Here is a 12,732-nt window from a genome sequence, read left to right as displayed (position 1 = left end):
CTCGCGCGCTCCAGCCTTGCGTAAGCGACTGACTAGTAGGGACACTTTCCTCAGGAAACCGAAACCAGATAAAAATTCATCCATGTTTCAACGTTCATTGCTGGCCCCCAGTAACCCAGCCTACGAGGAGAGCAGGTAAAACACAACGGCTCTGACCAGAAGCCAGAACTGGAGCACACAAATCTACTCGCCTGGGCCCCCTTAGGCTTTGGTGTATGAGAGTGTCTTTCTTCTTCTTCTCAGTCAGGGGCTTTTTTTGTTTGGGGGGGAGGTTGTTTCTCATTTATGTGTGACCCTCAGCTGATTTTTCTGTGGGTCAATGGTCCCCAGCCCAACAAAGATTCCCCACCCTTGTACTCTACATGATTGCCACATCCTAATAACTGCTCCTGGGAATATAAGCCCACATTTATACGTCTCCTGTAACTAAAACTCCATCCACTTTTTAAATAGCTGGGGAAGCGTTCCTTGAGCTACCAACTTGCCATGACATTTGGGGTACGTCTACACTGCGGCACTATTTTGGGATACGTCTGGTATCCCGAAATAGCTATTCCGCGTTGTTGAGGGGCGCGTTCCCCCCTCGACTGTACAAGTGACATTGGCACCTATTGTAAAGCCCCCTTTCTCTGGGGCAAACCCAGTCTGCAGGGTGATTTATACTCAATGCCCCTCTACCAGGGAATATACGGCCCCTGACGCCAAGTCCAAAAGTATCTTCCCTTCTACTGGGGTATTTACGGCCCTGCAGCCTAGTTCAAAGTACATGCCCCTCTCCTGGGGTGACTACGGTCCTGAGGCTTAGACTCGAATATATTGCCCTTTCGCAGGGCATGGGCAGGTGAACTCCGCTGTCTGCTCGGCGGAGATTCCTACCGATACGCACCGAGCCCCCAGGGTATGATCCTCCACCTTGGGCCGCTTCCTACCGCAAGGAGAGTTCTGTTCCGTCCCGTCTTACCGCTCGGCAGGCCAGTCCTGGTCCGAGGGCCTCCTGGTCCAGTGCTGTCGCTGATGCTGCGGCTGAGGCGGCGGCTGGCGCAGCTGCTCAGGAGCTCCTCCCTGAGCTCCTTCCCCTCTGGGACCTCCCCCCGAGTGGCTGGCTCCCCGGGCTTTTATCCCTGGCCTCTCTTTTGAGCATGCCCAGCGGGGTTGTGGGGGTGGGGCCCACTCAGCCAGTTGAGCTAGGGAAACTCCCTGTGTCTCAGTGCAGGGTAGCCCTGTCCCATCACACACATTTTTTAAACATGCCCGTTATTTCGAAATAGCTTTCAAAATCACTGGCTCGCTATTCCGACGTCCGTGTAAACCTTGTTCCATGAGGGGTAAGGGACGTTTTGGAATAGCGCTGTTTTGAAATTTGGCACTGTGTAGAAATTTTGAAATCATCTATTTCGAAATGCACTCGAAATAAGCTACGTAATTTGCATAGCTCAAATTGAGTAGCTTATTTCAAGCTACCGGTGCAGTGTAGATGCACCCTTGATGACCACAGCTCAGAAACCATTTAAAATTGCTGTGATCCAAAGTGGAAACCCGTGCCTTGTATTTCAGGGACAAAATGTTATTTTCGTTCGCTTCAGATTTTCTTTATTGTGTCTGTAAATATGTTTGGTTTCCCTGTAGCTTCAGGCTGTGAAAATGACTCAGAGGTGCGTGGAATGGATTGCTTTAGACCCATGATATTGTTGTGTTCCTGTGAGAGACATTTCATTGAGACCTGATAATCGTGTCTGTTGATAGGTGTTAGTTTAGCTGAGCCTTGGCGTGAAAGATCTCTCCCATAGGAAAGTGTCTGAGGAAGTTAGGAGTGGTCTGCTTCAGGAGCTGGTTTTCTTTGGTGTGACTGTTGCTTTAGGAGAATGAATTTGTGTCGGTGATGAACTCTGACAGCTTGTTAATGAACTGTGTAACTACCGACGGATGAGTGCCTTCATTTTATATGTCGAAGCGAAAGAATCTCTAAAGTCTCCAAGCTCTGATGCACTCTAGAGAACTTACGTTTTGTTTCTTCTTGGGAAGCCAAAAGCTCTAAAATGAAAATAGCGGCCCTTGTTTGTTGGCAATCAATTGGACTGTGATTCAAAACTGTTTCTGAATCTCTTTTGTAGGCAAGACCCTACCCATCTTTCCCTTCTTTTGAGGTTCATCTCTTTGATTTCTTTCACCCCCAATGTCATGGCTTCTTTGTCCAGGGCCCTTCTCTGGCTAGCCAGAATAGCAATGGTACCTGGCGATTTCCACTCCTGGTGGTGTGTGGGGAGTTATCAAGATTTCATTCAACGTCTGAAAAGTGTGGTTTGGGTTGAGTCAGAAGCCGGGTCTACACTACAAAATTTGGCAAGCATAGCAGTACTGCTCAGGGGTGTGAAAAATCACACCCACCTGCTGATGGAGCTACACCAGCAAAAAATCCAGAATAGAGGCAACTAATGAAATTCAGGGCAGCGGTTCTACGATGCTGACAAAACTATAATTGGCATAAGTTGTGTCTGTAGTAGGAGACTGCCGGTTCCACTATTCTAGCAAAGTAGAATATTGCTAGTGGGACTGGATAGGTATTGTTTTCTCCCAATTAGTTTCCTTCTTAGCAAAGTGGCGTAACAAGGAAAGTTTCAATTAACCCCCCCAAATGCTAATTAGACTGTGGGAGTGTTTGCTTTGCTGAGCAACCCTGTTTTACTGGAGGGGGATTAAAGAATTAGTTATTAATGCCTGTTTGGGACCAGTGCTGTTAGAAAAGGATAATCATTCCTAGCATAACACACACCAGCTGTGCCGAGGCCGGTTGTTTTTCCAGCTGTTGTACAGCACCATGCAGAACAAAAGAGTGTCTGTTCATTTACCGAGCCGGACGGAGAGACAAGCAGGCGCATATTTAAGCGTGTTACTGCCGCTAGCTGAAACCACCTATAGAGTCTGCAAGCTAAAGCTCTCCTCGTTTGCAGAGTCAGGACTTGATGGTGGTGGTTTATTTAGGGTTTCCAAGTTGGGATTGAAAGGTGCAAGCAGGGGATTGGTCCTGCTATTGTGGGGAACTTTCCTGGCTGATCCACTACCCAGTGACATGGGCTAGCAAAAGAATCTGATTCCTCGGTCCCACTTTGTCAAGTCTGTTCCCCGCTCTGGCACTCCGAGAGCAGAAGGTAGGGTCCTGCAAGAGAGCTCCAAACCCTTGCCTCTATAGGCACTGGTTATCAAAACTTCCCAGAGTCACAAACTCCCTGGCTCTGAGAAACAAACAAGCAAACAAACAAGCTGCCACCATCAAGTGATTTTGTGCCAGGGGTGAACGCTTGAACCCACCCCAGGGGTACCCCAAGTTCTTTTGCCCCAAAAGAGCTTGAAAAAAGAAAGGAGAAAACCAGCTGCAGTCTCTGGTCGCTGACCCCTCAGTCAGAGGCCTGCAGACACACACAGACAGACCTGCCAGGACACAAGAATCAAATCAGCACCTTTAAAAGAAGTGATTTTTATTACAAAACAAGGGATCAACTTGATAAAGCGTACTTGGTTGCGAGATGTTACAGCGCAACTAGGGAAAACAAATTAAAACACAGAGAAACGTCTCTGGGCACAGTCCTAGATGGTAAATGGGGAGGGAAGGCAGAGATTCACACAGAGCACTTCAAACCAAACTGCAAAATAAAGAAAAATTACCCTGAATGCGACTGGCTTCTCTTTTCCTTTTACTTACTTCCAATTTTCTCTTTGTTCAATCCACTCCCACGCCCCAAATTCCTTGGAGACATTGTAGTCCTGCCTGGGTTTAAATCATTCTGTGTCTCTCCACTCCTGGTTTATTTCTCCCACACAAAGAAAGCAGGCAAGGAATCTAGATCCAATTCAGATTTCAACCCTCTATGTCGATTGGCTCTCTCGGGCCCCTGGTCAACACCCTTGCTAGCTTCCTGAGTGTAACCCCTTAGTCACCAGATGCTGGTCAGCACTCCACCTGTCCATTACACACTTCTTTTACCCCACGGCCTGTCTGACCACGAGGGCTCCCCTTCCACTCTCAGTAAGGCTGGGTCCCGGATTCCGGAGGGGCTTGATCCCCCTCCAGCTTGCAGTGTTGTCATGACCGTGCAGACAAGAAGTAAGGTGTCCCCATTCAGGGACGCTCTCTGCATGCTGGATGTTTCCCTGAACTACTGATATAGTTCAAAGCAAACGCTATTGATTAAACAGCAACACATTTATAAAAGGGAAAACAATGGAAAAGACGGTTTCTCAGATTTGTCCCCTACAAAGAATGGCTCGGGTTTTGGAACCTCCCTCACATCCTGTGACGGGGCAGAGGCGCCCCGCACTCCAGTCCCGCTGGCGGCCGCTTATCTGGCAGCTCTCGGGGCAGGGGGCGAGGTAGCAGCGTCAGGTGCGCTGTGTGACGCGGGCCGAGCGGTGCAGGGGCCGGCCTACCGGCTGTGTGGCAGCTGTTCCCGGGCGGCTGTCCTGGCGGGACGCCCACGCACCTCCTGGAGGCCGGGCGCTGACATGGGGAGAGTGACGTCGGACCACGGCCCCGCCAACGGACCGGATGTAGGGCCACGCCGGAAGGGGTGGGATCCCACGGTCCGCGAGTCTGAGCGGGGATTTAAACCCCAGGAGATGCCGCAGAGAGGGGAGATCTGAGGAAGCGGCCTCTCACCAAGGCCCAGCAGCGGATGGAACTCAAGGCGATGAGGTGAGCCCGGAGGCAAGGGGATATCTGACCGCGGAGAGAGGAAGTAGCCCAGGGCGGGTAAAAGGAGCCTGTGGGCTGGCGAGTTACGGCTGACGCCCCACCAGCCGGACCGGACAGTAGAAGCGTCCGTGTCCTTAGGGCCCTGGGCTGGGGTCAGTGAGAGGGTGCAGGCCCGGACTCCCCTCTCTCCGTGGTCAGTGCGAGACCGGTCCCTGCTTAGGGGTCAGCAAAATCCCAGGCAAGTGAGGGCCCGGCGAGCCTTGGACAAAACAGATTCGAACGCCGAAGGGTGCTCAAAAGGGTAAAGGAAACACGGGGGAAGGGAAGTGGTACCAGGTGAAAATGGGGCGCATGGCCCAACTCGTTTACACATCCCCAGCTGCGAAGACTGATGCAAAGAATTCATTTTGTTTCTCCACAGTGACCTTATTGTCCTTGAGTGCTCCTTTAGCATCTCGATTGCCCAGTGGCCCGACTGGGTATTTAGCCAGCTTTTAGCTTCTGATGGATTTTTTAAAAGCTTGCTCTTACTTTTAGAGAGTTTGGCTAGCTGATCTTCAAATTCATCCTTTTTAAGTGTGCACCTCCATCTCTTGTAGCTCTTCATTCCAATCCAAAAGTATTTGTGTTTAATAGTCTATGTCGACACTACACCGAAGATGGCCGCTGCCACAATTGATCTTTCGGAATTTGATTTAGTGAGTCTAGTTAAGACTCACTAAATAGAACTTAGAGGGCATCCCGGCCGGTGTTTGGTACGCCTGCTCTTGCCAGGGATATGGGAAGCTGATGGAAGTATTTGCTCCTGCCAGCCTCCCATTGTAGGAGACACTGCCAAGCTTGGCTTAAGGTAAGCCAACTCCAGTTGTGTACTCTCCATAGCTTTAGCTTACCTTTTGCTGAGCTGCCTGGTCTAGTGTAGACCTGGACTAATACTTGATTGTTCCCTGCTGTTGTACAGATGTTAGGTCAAATTATTTGTTTAGGTACTTGGTTGGATACATGAAATGACCACATCTAAACAACCAGAGGGGAGAACTTCCCCTGACATGCCATAAAAGCATAGGAATTATTAAGTGGGCGTGAGTTGTTATTTTTTCCCCCAGGGTTATTAGCCTACCAGGTTGTCTGGCTGCTTGAAGAACACACTTTCGGCTGGAGTCCCATGATATAAAATCCTACAGGATTCGGGAGCTAATGCTCAATTGACAAGTGCCGGGAACTGAGCATCTGTGGGCGTTAGGCAGCTTTGGAAATTGCTGCCTCAATGCATACTCATCAAGTCAATTCTAGCCTCACTTATATCGATCGGCTTCATGTCTGGAGGTGACCCGTGGATTCCTGTGTACATCGGGGGGATTTGTGTCCATTGAAACTTTTTTTTTTTCACTTAACTAAAAGTATTTCATTTCAGGCCAGCTTTAATTGTGTCAATCGTAGGGATGTGTCCTTCAAACAAATACCGAACATGTTTCTTTTCCATCTGTGTTAATTCACTAGCACTGGTTTTTTGAGATGCTACTCATTTTAACCATGCCTGGGGGGGTCTCTCTGATGTGGCAGCTCAGGGTTTGTTGCTTGTGATGGGGCTTTGGGGTTCACCCCGATCCTGCACCCTTGTAGCAGCCAGAACAGACTCTACCAGCCAGTAGAATAGGGAGGGCTTATTGCTTCTCTAGGACACAGCACAGACGTGATGTAATTACAGAAGTCAGGGCCAGGATGCCTCAGACCCCTTGGGTTAGGGGGTCCATCGCCCCCTCCACCCTCAGCACTCAGCTTAGTCTGTTCCCTTCATGTTCCCAGCCAGAAATTGACCCTTCCCCCAACACTTACTGCCTTTGTTCAGTCCCTGCCCTCAGCAGGTAAGAACTGGTTCGGTCATTGTCTAAGTGACCTTAGGTGACCCCCCTGCTGTGCGGTGCTTACAGATACAGGCCAGTAGGGGTCACCCACAGCCCAAACACAGTGTACGGCCTGCCCACAACATCACAGTGCTGAAATATACATTATTCACAAACGTGTGCTCGTGTCGTGACCGAACTTTCCTTTTTGCAGGCTGGTGGTGGGAGCGCCCTATGAGACCAATGGACAGCTGAAGACTGGAGACGTCTACAAGTGTCCAGTGAATGGCGAGACCAACTGCACCAAACTCAACCTAGGTACCGCATGCTCTGCTACTTACATACTGCAGCTAGCCCGGGGGCACATAAATCAGCAGATAAAAACCTTGTGATTTTAAAGTCATATATGGGTTGAACCTCTCTAGTCTGGCACTCTCTGGTCTGGCAACACCCTGTGGTCCGGCATGATTTTAGTTAGCCGCATGTCCACTTAGCCTGGGTGGAGCCAAGTTTCCCATAGTTCCATAAAGTTTCTTTACAGCCACCAGTCCTGGCTCTCACTGTTTTGTGCTGTTATTTAGCTCTAATTTACCCCTCAATGTCCTCTTACAGCCCAGCAAGCAGTGGCAGTGTTGGTGATGCTGCTAGACAGTATTGATCTCCTGTGATCAGGAAAATTCTCTGGTTCAGCACCAGTCAGGTCCCGAGGGTGCCGGAATTGAGAGATTCAACCTGTATAACATTGTGTGTCTGTGTGTGTTTCTTTTCATGTATCTTCTGTCGTTTTGAGCTGTAAAGGTGCACTCCGGTCATGTTTTCTCCTGATCTTCCCATTCATTGCTCAGTTTTTTACTCAGGCCAGGTCTACACTAGGGGGTAATGTCGAACTAAGATATGCGACTTCAGCAATGTGAATAGCGTAGCTGGAGTCAACGTAGCATAGCTCAAGTTACCACGGCATCTCTGCTGCGAGGGGTCAACAGGAGACCCCTTAACATTTCTTGATCTGGTGAAGGACCAGAGTTGATGACAGAGCAATCAGCAGTCGATTTAGTGGATCTTTACTAGACCTGCTAAATCAACCTTGGCAGCACTGATCTCCCGGTAAGCGTAGACAAGGCCTCAGTTCCCACCGTCAGGAAGAGTGGCCAAGGTGGTAAAAACCCTCCCATATAACACTGCCTTCCAACTTCTCTGGTGCTCTGGTTGAACTGAAGTAGCTCCAACATGCATTCCAACAAAGCCCCGCCCATGTGACCAAGAGATGTAAAGTATAATCACGTGAGAACTGGACATTATCAGACCACCATCTGGGTGGATTAGTTTGTGAAACCCTGCTAACCACATGCCGGAGGCTTGAAGAGATTAAAGTGTTTCTTTTGCTGAACCTAAATGCTATTCACATTAACAGGTTGACAGCATTGCATTGTGGGCCACTCTCCATTTTAAGAAAGGGAATCAATTTGCAAGTATACTTCTGCCACTGTGTGTGTTTCATACCTGCAAGGAAATTACTTGCTAGAACAGTTCCAAGATTTTTTCTAAGGGTTTTTGTTAGTTCAGCCCATCAAGGGATGGTCGTAGATATTGACTGGATGGCAGTTACGTCTATGGAGCTAAACTACAGGCTCAGCAATATAAACAAGACCAAGATGTCTTGCAACTGGCTCTATTCTTACACTTGAATGTCTATCAGGGATGGTCTAGACAGTGCTGGGTCTTGCCATGGGGGCAGGAGACTGGACTCGATGACCTCTCGAGGTCCCTTCCAGTCCTAGTGTTCTATGATTCTATACTCACAATGGCACAATAGAAAAGTGGGTTTCCTGGTTAGGGTACAGTTCTTCTGGTCTCTTGTGGTCTGCTGAGGTGCTTCCTTCCTACGGGGAAAGCCTCGGTCGGATTCTCCAAGGTGTGACACATTTCGGAAGCTTCTGGATGTGACGCATCTTGCTGAGTGATACAACGTGGCTAACTCTGGGCTTCTTTCTCAAGGAAGAGTAACGCTCTCCAACGTGTCAGAGCGCAAAGATAACATGCGTCTGGGCCTGAGTCTGACCACCAACCCCAAGGACAAAAGCTTTCTGGTAAGAAATGAGATTCTGTCTATAAAGGATCGGCTCCTAATATGCACGCGGACTGGCGCTTTTTTGGTATCGTGAGTTTCTCAAGGGATCTCGGTAGCAGTGTTCCTCTAGCGATTTGTCTGTCGTTTGTTTAAGAACTTAAGAATGACCATACTGAGTCAGACCAAAGGTCCACCTAGCCCAGAATCCAACAGTGGCCAATGCCAGGTGCCCCAGAGGGAGTGAACAGAACAGGGAATCATCAAGTAATTCCTCCTTTGTTACCCATTCCCAGCTTCTGGCAAAGAGAGGCTGGGGACACCCTCCCTACTCCTCCTGGCTAATAGCTCTTGATTAATTAACAGAACCGCAGCAGGGCTGTTTTATCCAGTTTTGAATATAAATGCGAGGCTCACGAGAGGTCACTTTATTCGGGTCTGGTGAGGCCACATCTGGAGTACTGTGTCCAGTTCTGGGTCCCCCGCTATAGAAAGGATGTGGACGCATTGGAGATGGTCCAGCGGAGGGCAACCAAAATGAAATTAATGGGTAGCTGGTTTAAAACTAATAAAAGAAAGTTCTTCTTCATACAGCATGAAGTCAACCTGTGGAACTCCTTGCCAGAGGAGGCTGTGAAGGCTAGGACTATAAGGGTACGTCTAAACTATGTGGCTCCGTCGACGGAGCCATGTAGATTTGTTTGTTTGGCAAAGGGAAATGAAGCCACGATTTAAATAATCGCGGCTTCATTTAAATTTACATGGCTGCCGTGCTGAGCTGACAAACAGCTGATCAGCTGTTTGTTGGCTCAGCGCGCTAGTCTGGACACTCCCCTGTCGAAATGAAAGCCTTTTATCGACATCCCCGGTAAACCTCATCCTACGAGGCATAACGGGGATGTCGATAAAAGGCTTTCAGGTCGGCGCGGAGCGTTCAGACTAGCGCGCTGAGCCGACAAACAGCTGATCAGCTGTTTGTTGGCTCAGCTGATCAGCTGTTTGTCGGCTCAGCGCGGCAGCCATGTAAATTTAAATGAAGCCGCGATTATTTAAATTGCGGCTTCATTTCCCTTTGCCGATCTGTCTAATCTACATGCCTTCATCGACAGAGGCATGTAGTCTAGACACACCCTAATAGAGTTTAAAGAGAAGCTAGATAATTTCATGGAGGTTAGGTCCATAAAAGGCTATTAGCCAGGGGATAAAATGGTGTCCTTGGCCTCTGTTTGTCACAGGCTGGAGAGGGATGGCAGGAGACAAATCGCTTGATCATTGTCTTCGGTCCACCCTCTCTGGGGTACCTGGTGCTGGCCACTGTCGGCAAACAGGACACTGAGCTAGATGGACCTTTGGTCTGACCCAGTACGGCCATTCTTATGTTCTTATGATGAGGGGACAGGAGCACATGACCTACGAGGAGAGGCTGAGGGATTTGGGTTTGTTTAGTCTGCAGAGAGAAGAGTGAGGGGGGATTTGATAGCAGCCTGCAACTTCCTGAAGGGAGGTTCCAAAGAGGATGGAGAGAGGCTGTTCACAGTAGTGATGGATGCAGAACAAGGAGCAATGGTCTCAAGTTACAGTGGGGCAGGTCCAGGTTGGATATTAGGAAAAACTCTTTCCCTAGGAGGGTGGGGAAGCACTGGGATGGGTTCCCTAGGGAGGGGGTGGAATCTCCATCCCAAGAGGTTTTTAAATCTTAGCTTGACAAAGCCCTGGCTGGGTTGGTTTGGTTGGGATTGGTCCTGCCTTGGGGAGGGGGCTGGATTTGGTGGCCTCCTGAGGTCTCTTCCAGCTCTATGGTTCTATGAGTCTATGTGAGAGCTCTGCCAGCCTGCCAAAGTAAAGGGCATTTTCCAAACCCGTGCAACCAATGTTGCAAGTCAATGTTCTGTTGAATTCCTGGATCACGTTTTCAGCGGCCTGCCTGCAGAGAATAGCGGAGCCTTTGTTAGTCGGCACTGTGGGACTCATAGGGCGACAACGTCTATACCACTCACTGTGCACTCAGCGTTGTGCTCAATCTCCCTTTCCGTCACACAAAATCAGTTTGACTCCGATCAGCAAGCACAATGGACCCAGGCCCTAGGATGCGGCTAGGGCAGATCCCAAGTTCTTCTGTGACTTAGGTCCAGCCCTGTCACTTTGTAGGCCATGTCTTCACTAAATGAAAGATTGGTGCTGCTGCGATCGATCTTCTGGTGTTTGATTTAGCAGGTCTAGTTAAGACTCACTAAATCAAACTCAGAGGGCACCGCCATCGGCATCCAGCTCTCCTGCTCCAGTGAGGAAGAAGGGAAGCTGACAGCATTTGCTCCTGTTGGCCTCCCGTTGTGGGGATGGCAGGGAAACTCGAAACAAGATACGCCGCCTCCCGCTACGTAATTAACGTTGCTGGAAGTTGTGTATCTTGATTCAACCTTCCTCTTTAGTGGAGACCTGGCTGCAGCGTGGACATGGTTCAAACCACAGGCCTCCCCCAGCGTTTGGACGTGTCAGCATGGCTGTGCAAGCCCAGGCCAGCAATCTCAGGCTCAGGCTGGCAAACCTCAAGCGCTGGTTTGGAAATGTCAAGTCCCAAACAGCTGACTGTGCAATGTGGCGCTGTGTTCCTTAGAGACGGCGCGTGCACACTTGCCCCGCGCATGCTTGCCTTGTGGCTACTGCCGCTATCTCTGCACTGTCTGCTGGTGCTGCCAATGCACACGGCTCAAGATGAGAACGTCTCTCAATCCAGCCCCTAGGCCGGCAAGGAACTCCCCCTCATAAGATATGGGGACAGGAGAAACCGCTGGCACAGCCCCGCCGGGAGCCAGCGTCAGACGTCGACTCCGCCTGTGCATAACCCACAAGTGTCCAACCGTGCCAAGAGTTCCCATCTGGTAGAAAGGAAAACCTGGACCCTCTGCGTTAACTGTGGGAACCCCCTGCAGGGTCTGCCTTCTCCACAGGCGCACCGTGTTCTTAGCGGCTGTAGACTCCTCCTTTGCTCTAGGCAGAGGCAGGGAACCTTTTTGGGGGCGGGCACAGAAAAATGTGTCAGGGGTCGCACACAATGAGAAGCAAACACCAGCCACACGCGCATTCCTCACTGGCGTGGCCGCTGAGGGCGCCTCTAGACTGCTTTCCTCTCTCGAAAGAGGACTGTAAAGGAAGGAAATCGAAAATGAAGGAAATCGAAAATGCAACTGAAGCGCAGATTTACACATCACCAGGCATGTGAAAGGGGCTGGTTAGGGGTGCCCCCCAGCTGAGTCTGCACCATCCCCGAGCCTCCCACCCCCGAGGCATCTTTTGGGAAGGAAGCTCCGCCCTCCCCCTGATTCATACGGGGCCATGGCTGGATGTTCCCCTTCGTCAGAGAGTGCAGGGAAAGTGCAGAGTTTGCTGCATTCCTCACTCTGGCTGGGGAGCACAGGGGAGCTGCAGCAGCCGTGGAGAGGCGCTTCTCACCTGGCCTCATGCTGCTGTGGTGAGAGAGGGCTGGGGTTGTCCTCTCTCCCGGGGCAGCTTGCATCCTGAACCCCTCCTCTCCTGCCCCACCCCACAGCAACCATTGAAATGAAGCCGTGGCATTTCCTTTTTATTTTCCACAAACCAAACATGCAGCTATGGACCCAAGCAAAGCCCAGCAGACCAGCTAGCAGCCTAGAAAACGGCGGCTAAGGAAGAGGCCACTTTTAACCCCCTCACTGAGGTTTTCTTTTTCCCAATTCTCTTTCCAGGCTTGCAGCCCTCTCTGGTCCCATGAGTGTGGAAGTTCTTACTTTACCACAGGAATGTGCTCCCGGGTGAACTCCAACTTCAGATTCTCGAAGACCATCGCTCCTGCCCTCCAGAGTACGAGCAGCAATCTGTTCCCTAGCCTCCCGCATGCTCCCTGCTTCGGAAGTTCAGCCCAAGTTTTGTTCTTTACTCACGTCCGTGCCCGTGAGAAAACAAAGGGCGCGTCTACACTGCACCGTCGCTCGAAACAAGATGGCTACGTCTACACTGGCATGTTTTCCGGAAATGCTTATAACGGAAAACTTTTCCGTTATAAGCATTTTCGGAAAAAGCGCGTTTACATTGGCAGGATGCTTTTCCGGAAAAGCACTTTTTCTGGAAAAGCGTCCGTGGCCAATCTAGACGTGCTTTTC

The 12,732-nt window shown here is 50.1% G+C and overlaps 1 protein-coding gene across 3 annotated transcripts in view; it reads left to right on the top strand.

Annotated features, from left to right (window-relative positions):
* The window catches only part of ITGA11 (integrin subunit alpha 11), a 180,721-nt gene that overhangs the window by 89,404 nt on the left and 78,585 nt on the right, over positions 1-12,732 (top strand). For all 3 annotated transcript variants that reach the window (XM_075896852.2, XM_075896851.2, XM_075896853.2), the window contains exons 3-5: positions 6,746-6,849; positions 8,527-8,618; positions 12,319-12,433. In XM_075896852.2, the coding sequence (XP_075752967.2) occupies positions 6,746-6,849; positions 8,527-8,618; positions 12,319-12,433 (311 nt within the window). The remainder of the gene's footprint in view (positions 1-6,745; positions 6,850-8,526; positions 8,619-12,318; positions 12,434-12,732) is intronic.

This window comes from Pelodiscus sinensis, chromosome 14 (genome assembly GCF_052426305.1).
Source record: "Pelodiscus sinensis isolate ZL-2025 chromosome 14, ASM5242630v1, whole genome shotgun sequence".
NCBI classification, from domain to species: domain Eukaryota; kingdom Metazoa; phylum Chordata; order Testudines; family Trionychidae; genus Pelodiscus; species Pelodiscus sinensis.
The sequence above is the reverse complement of the archived record's forward strand: the minus strand, read 5'-3'. Positions and strand labels throughout refer to the sequence as shown.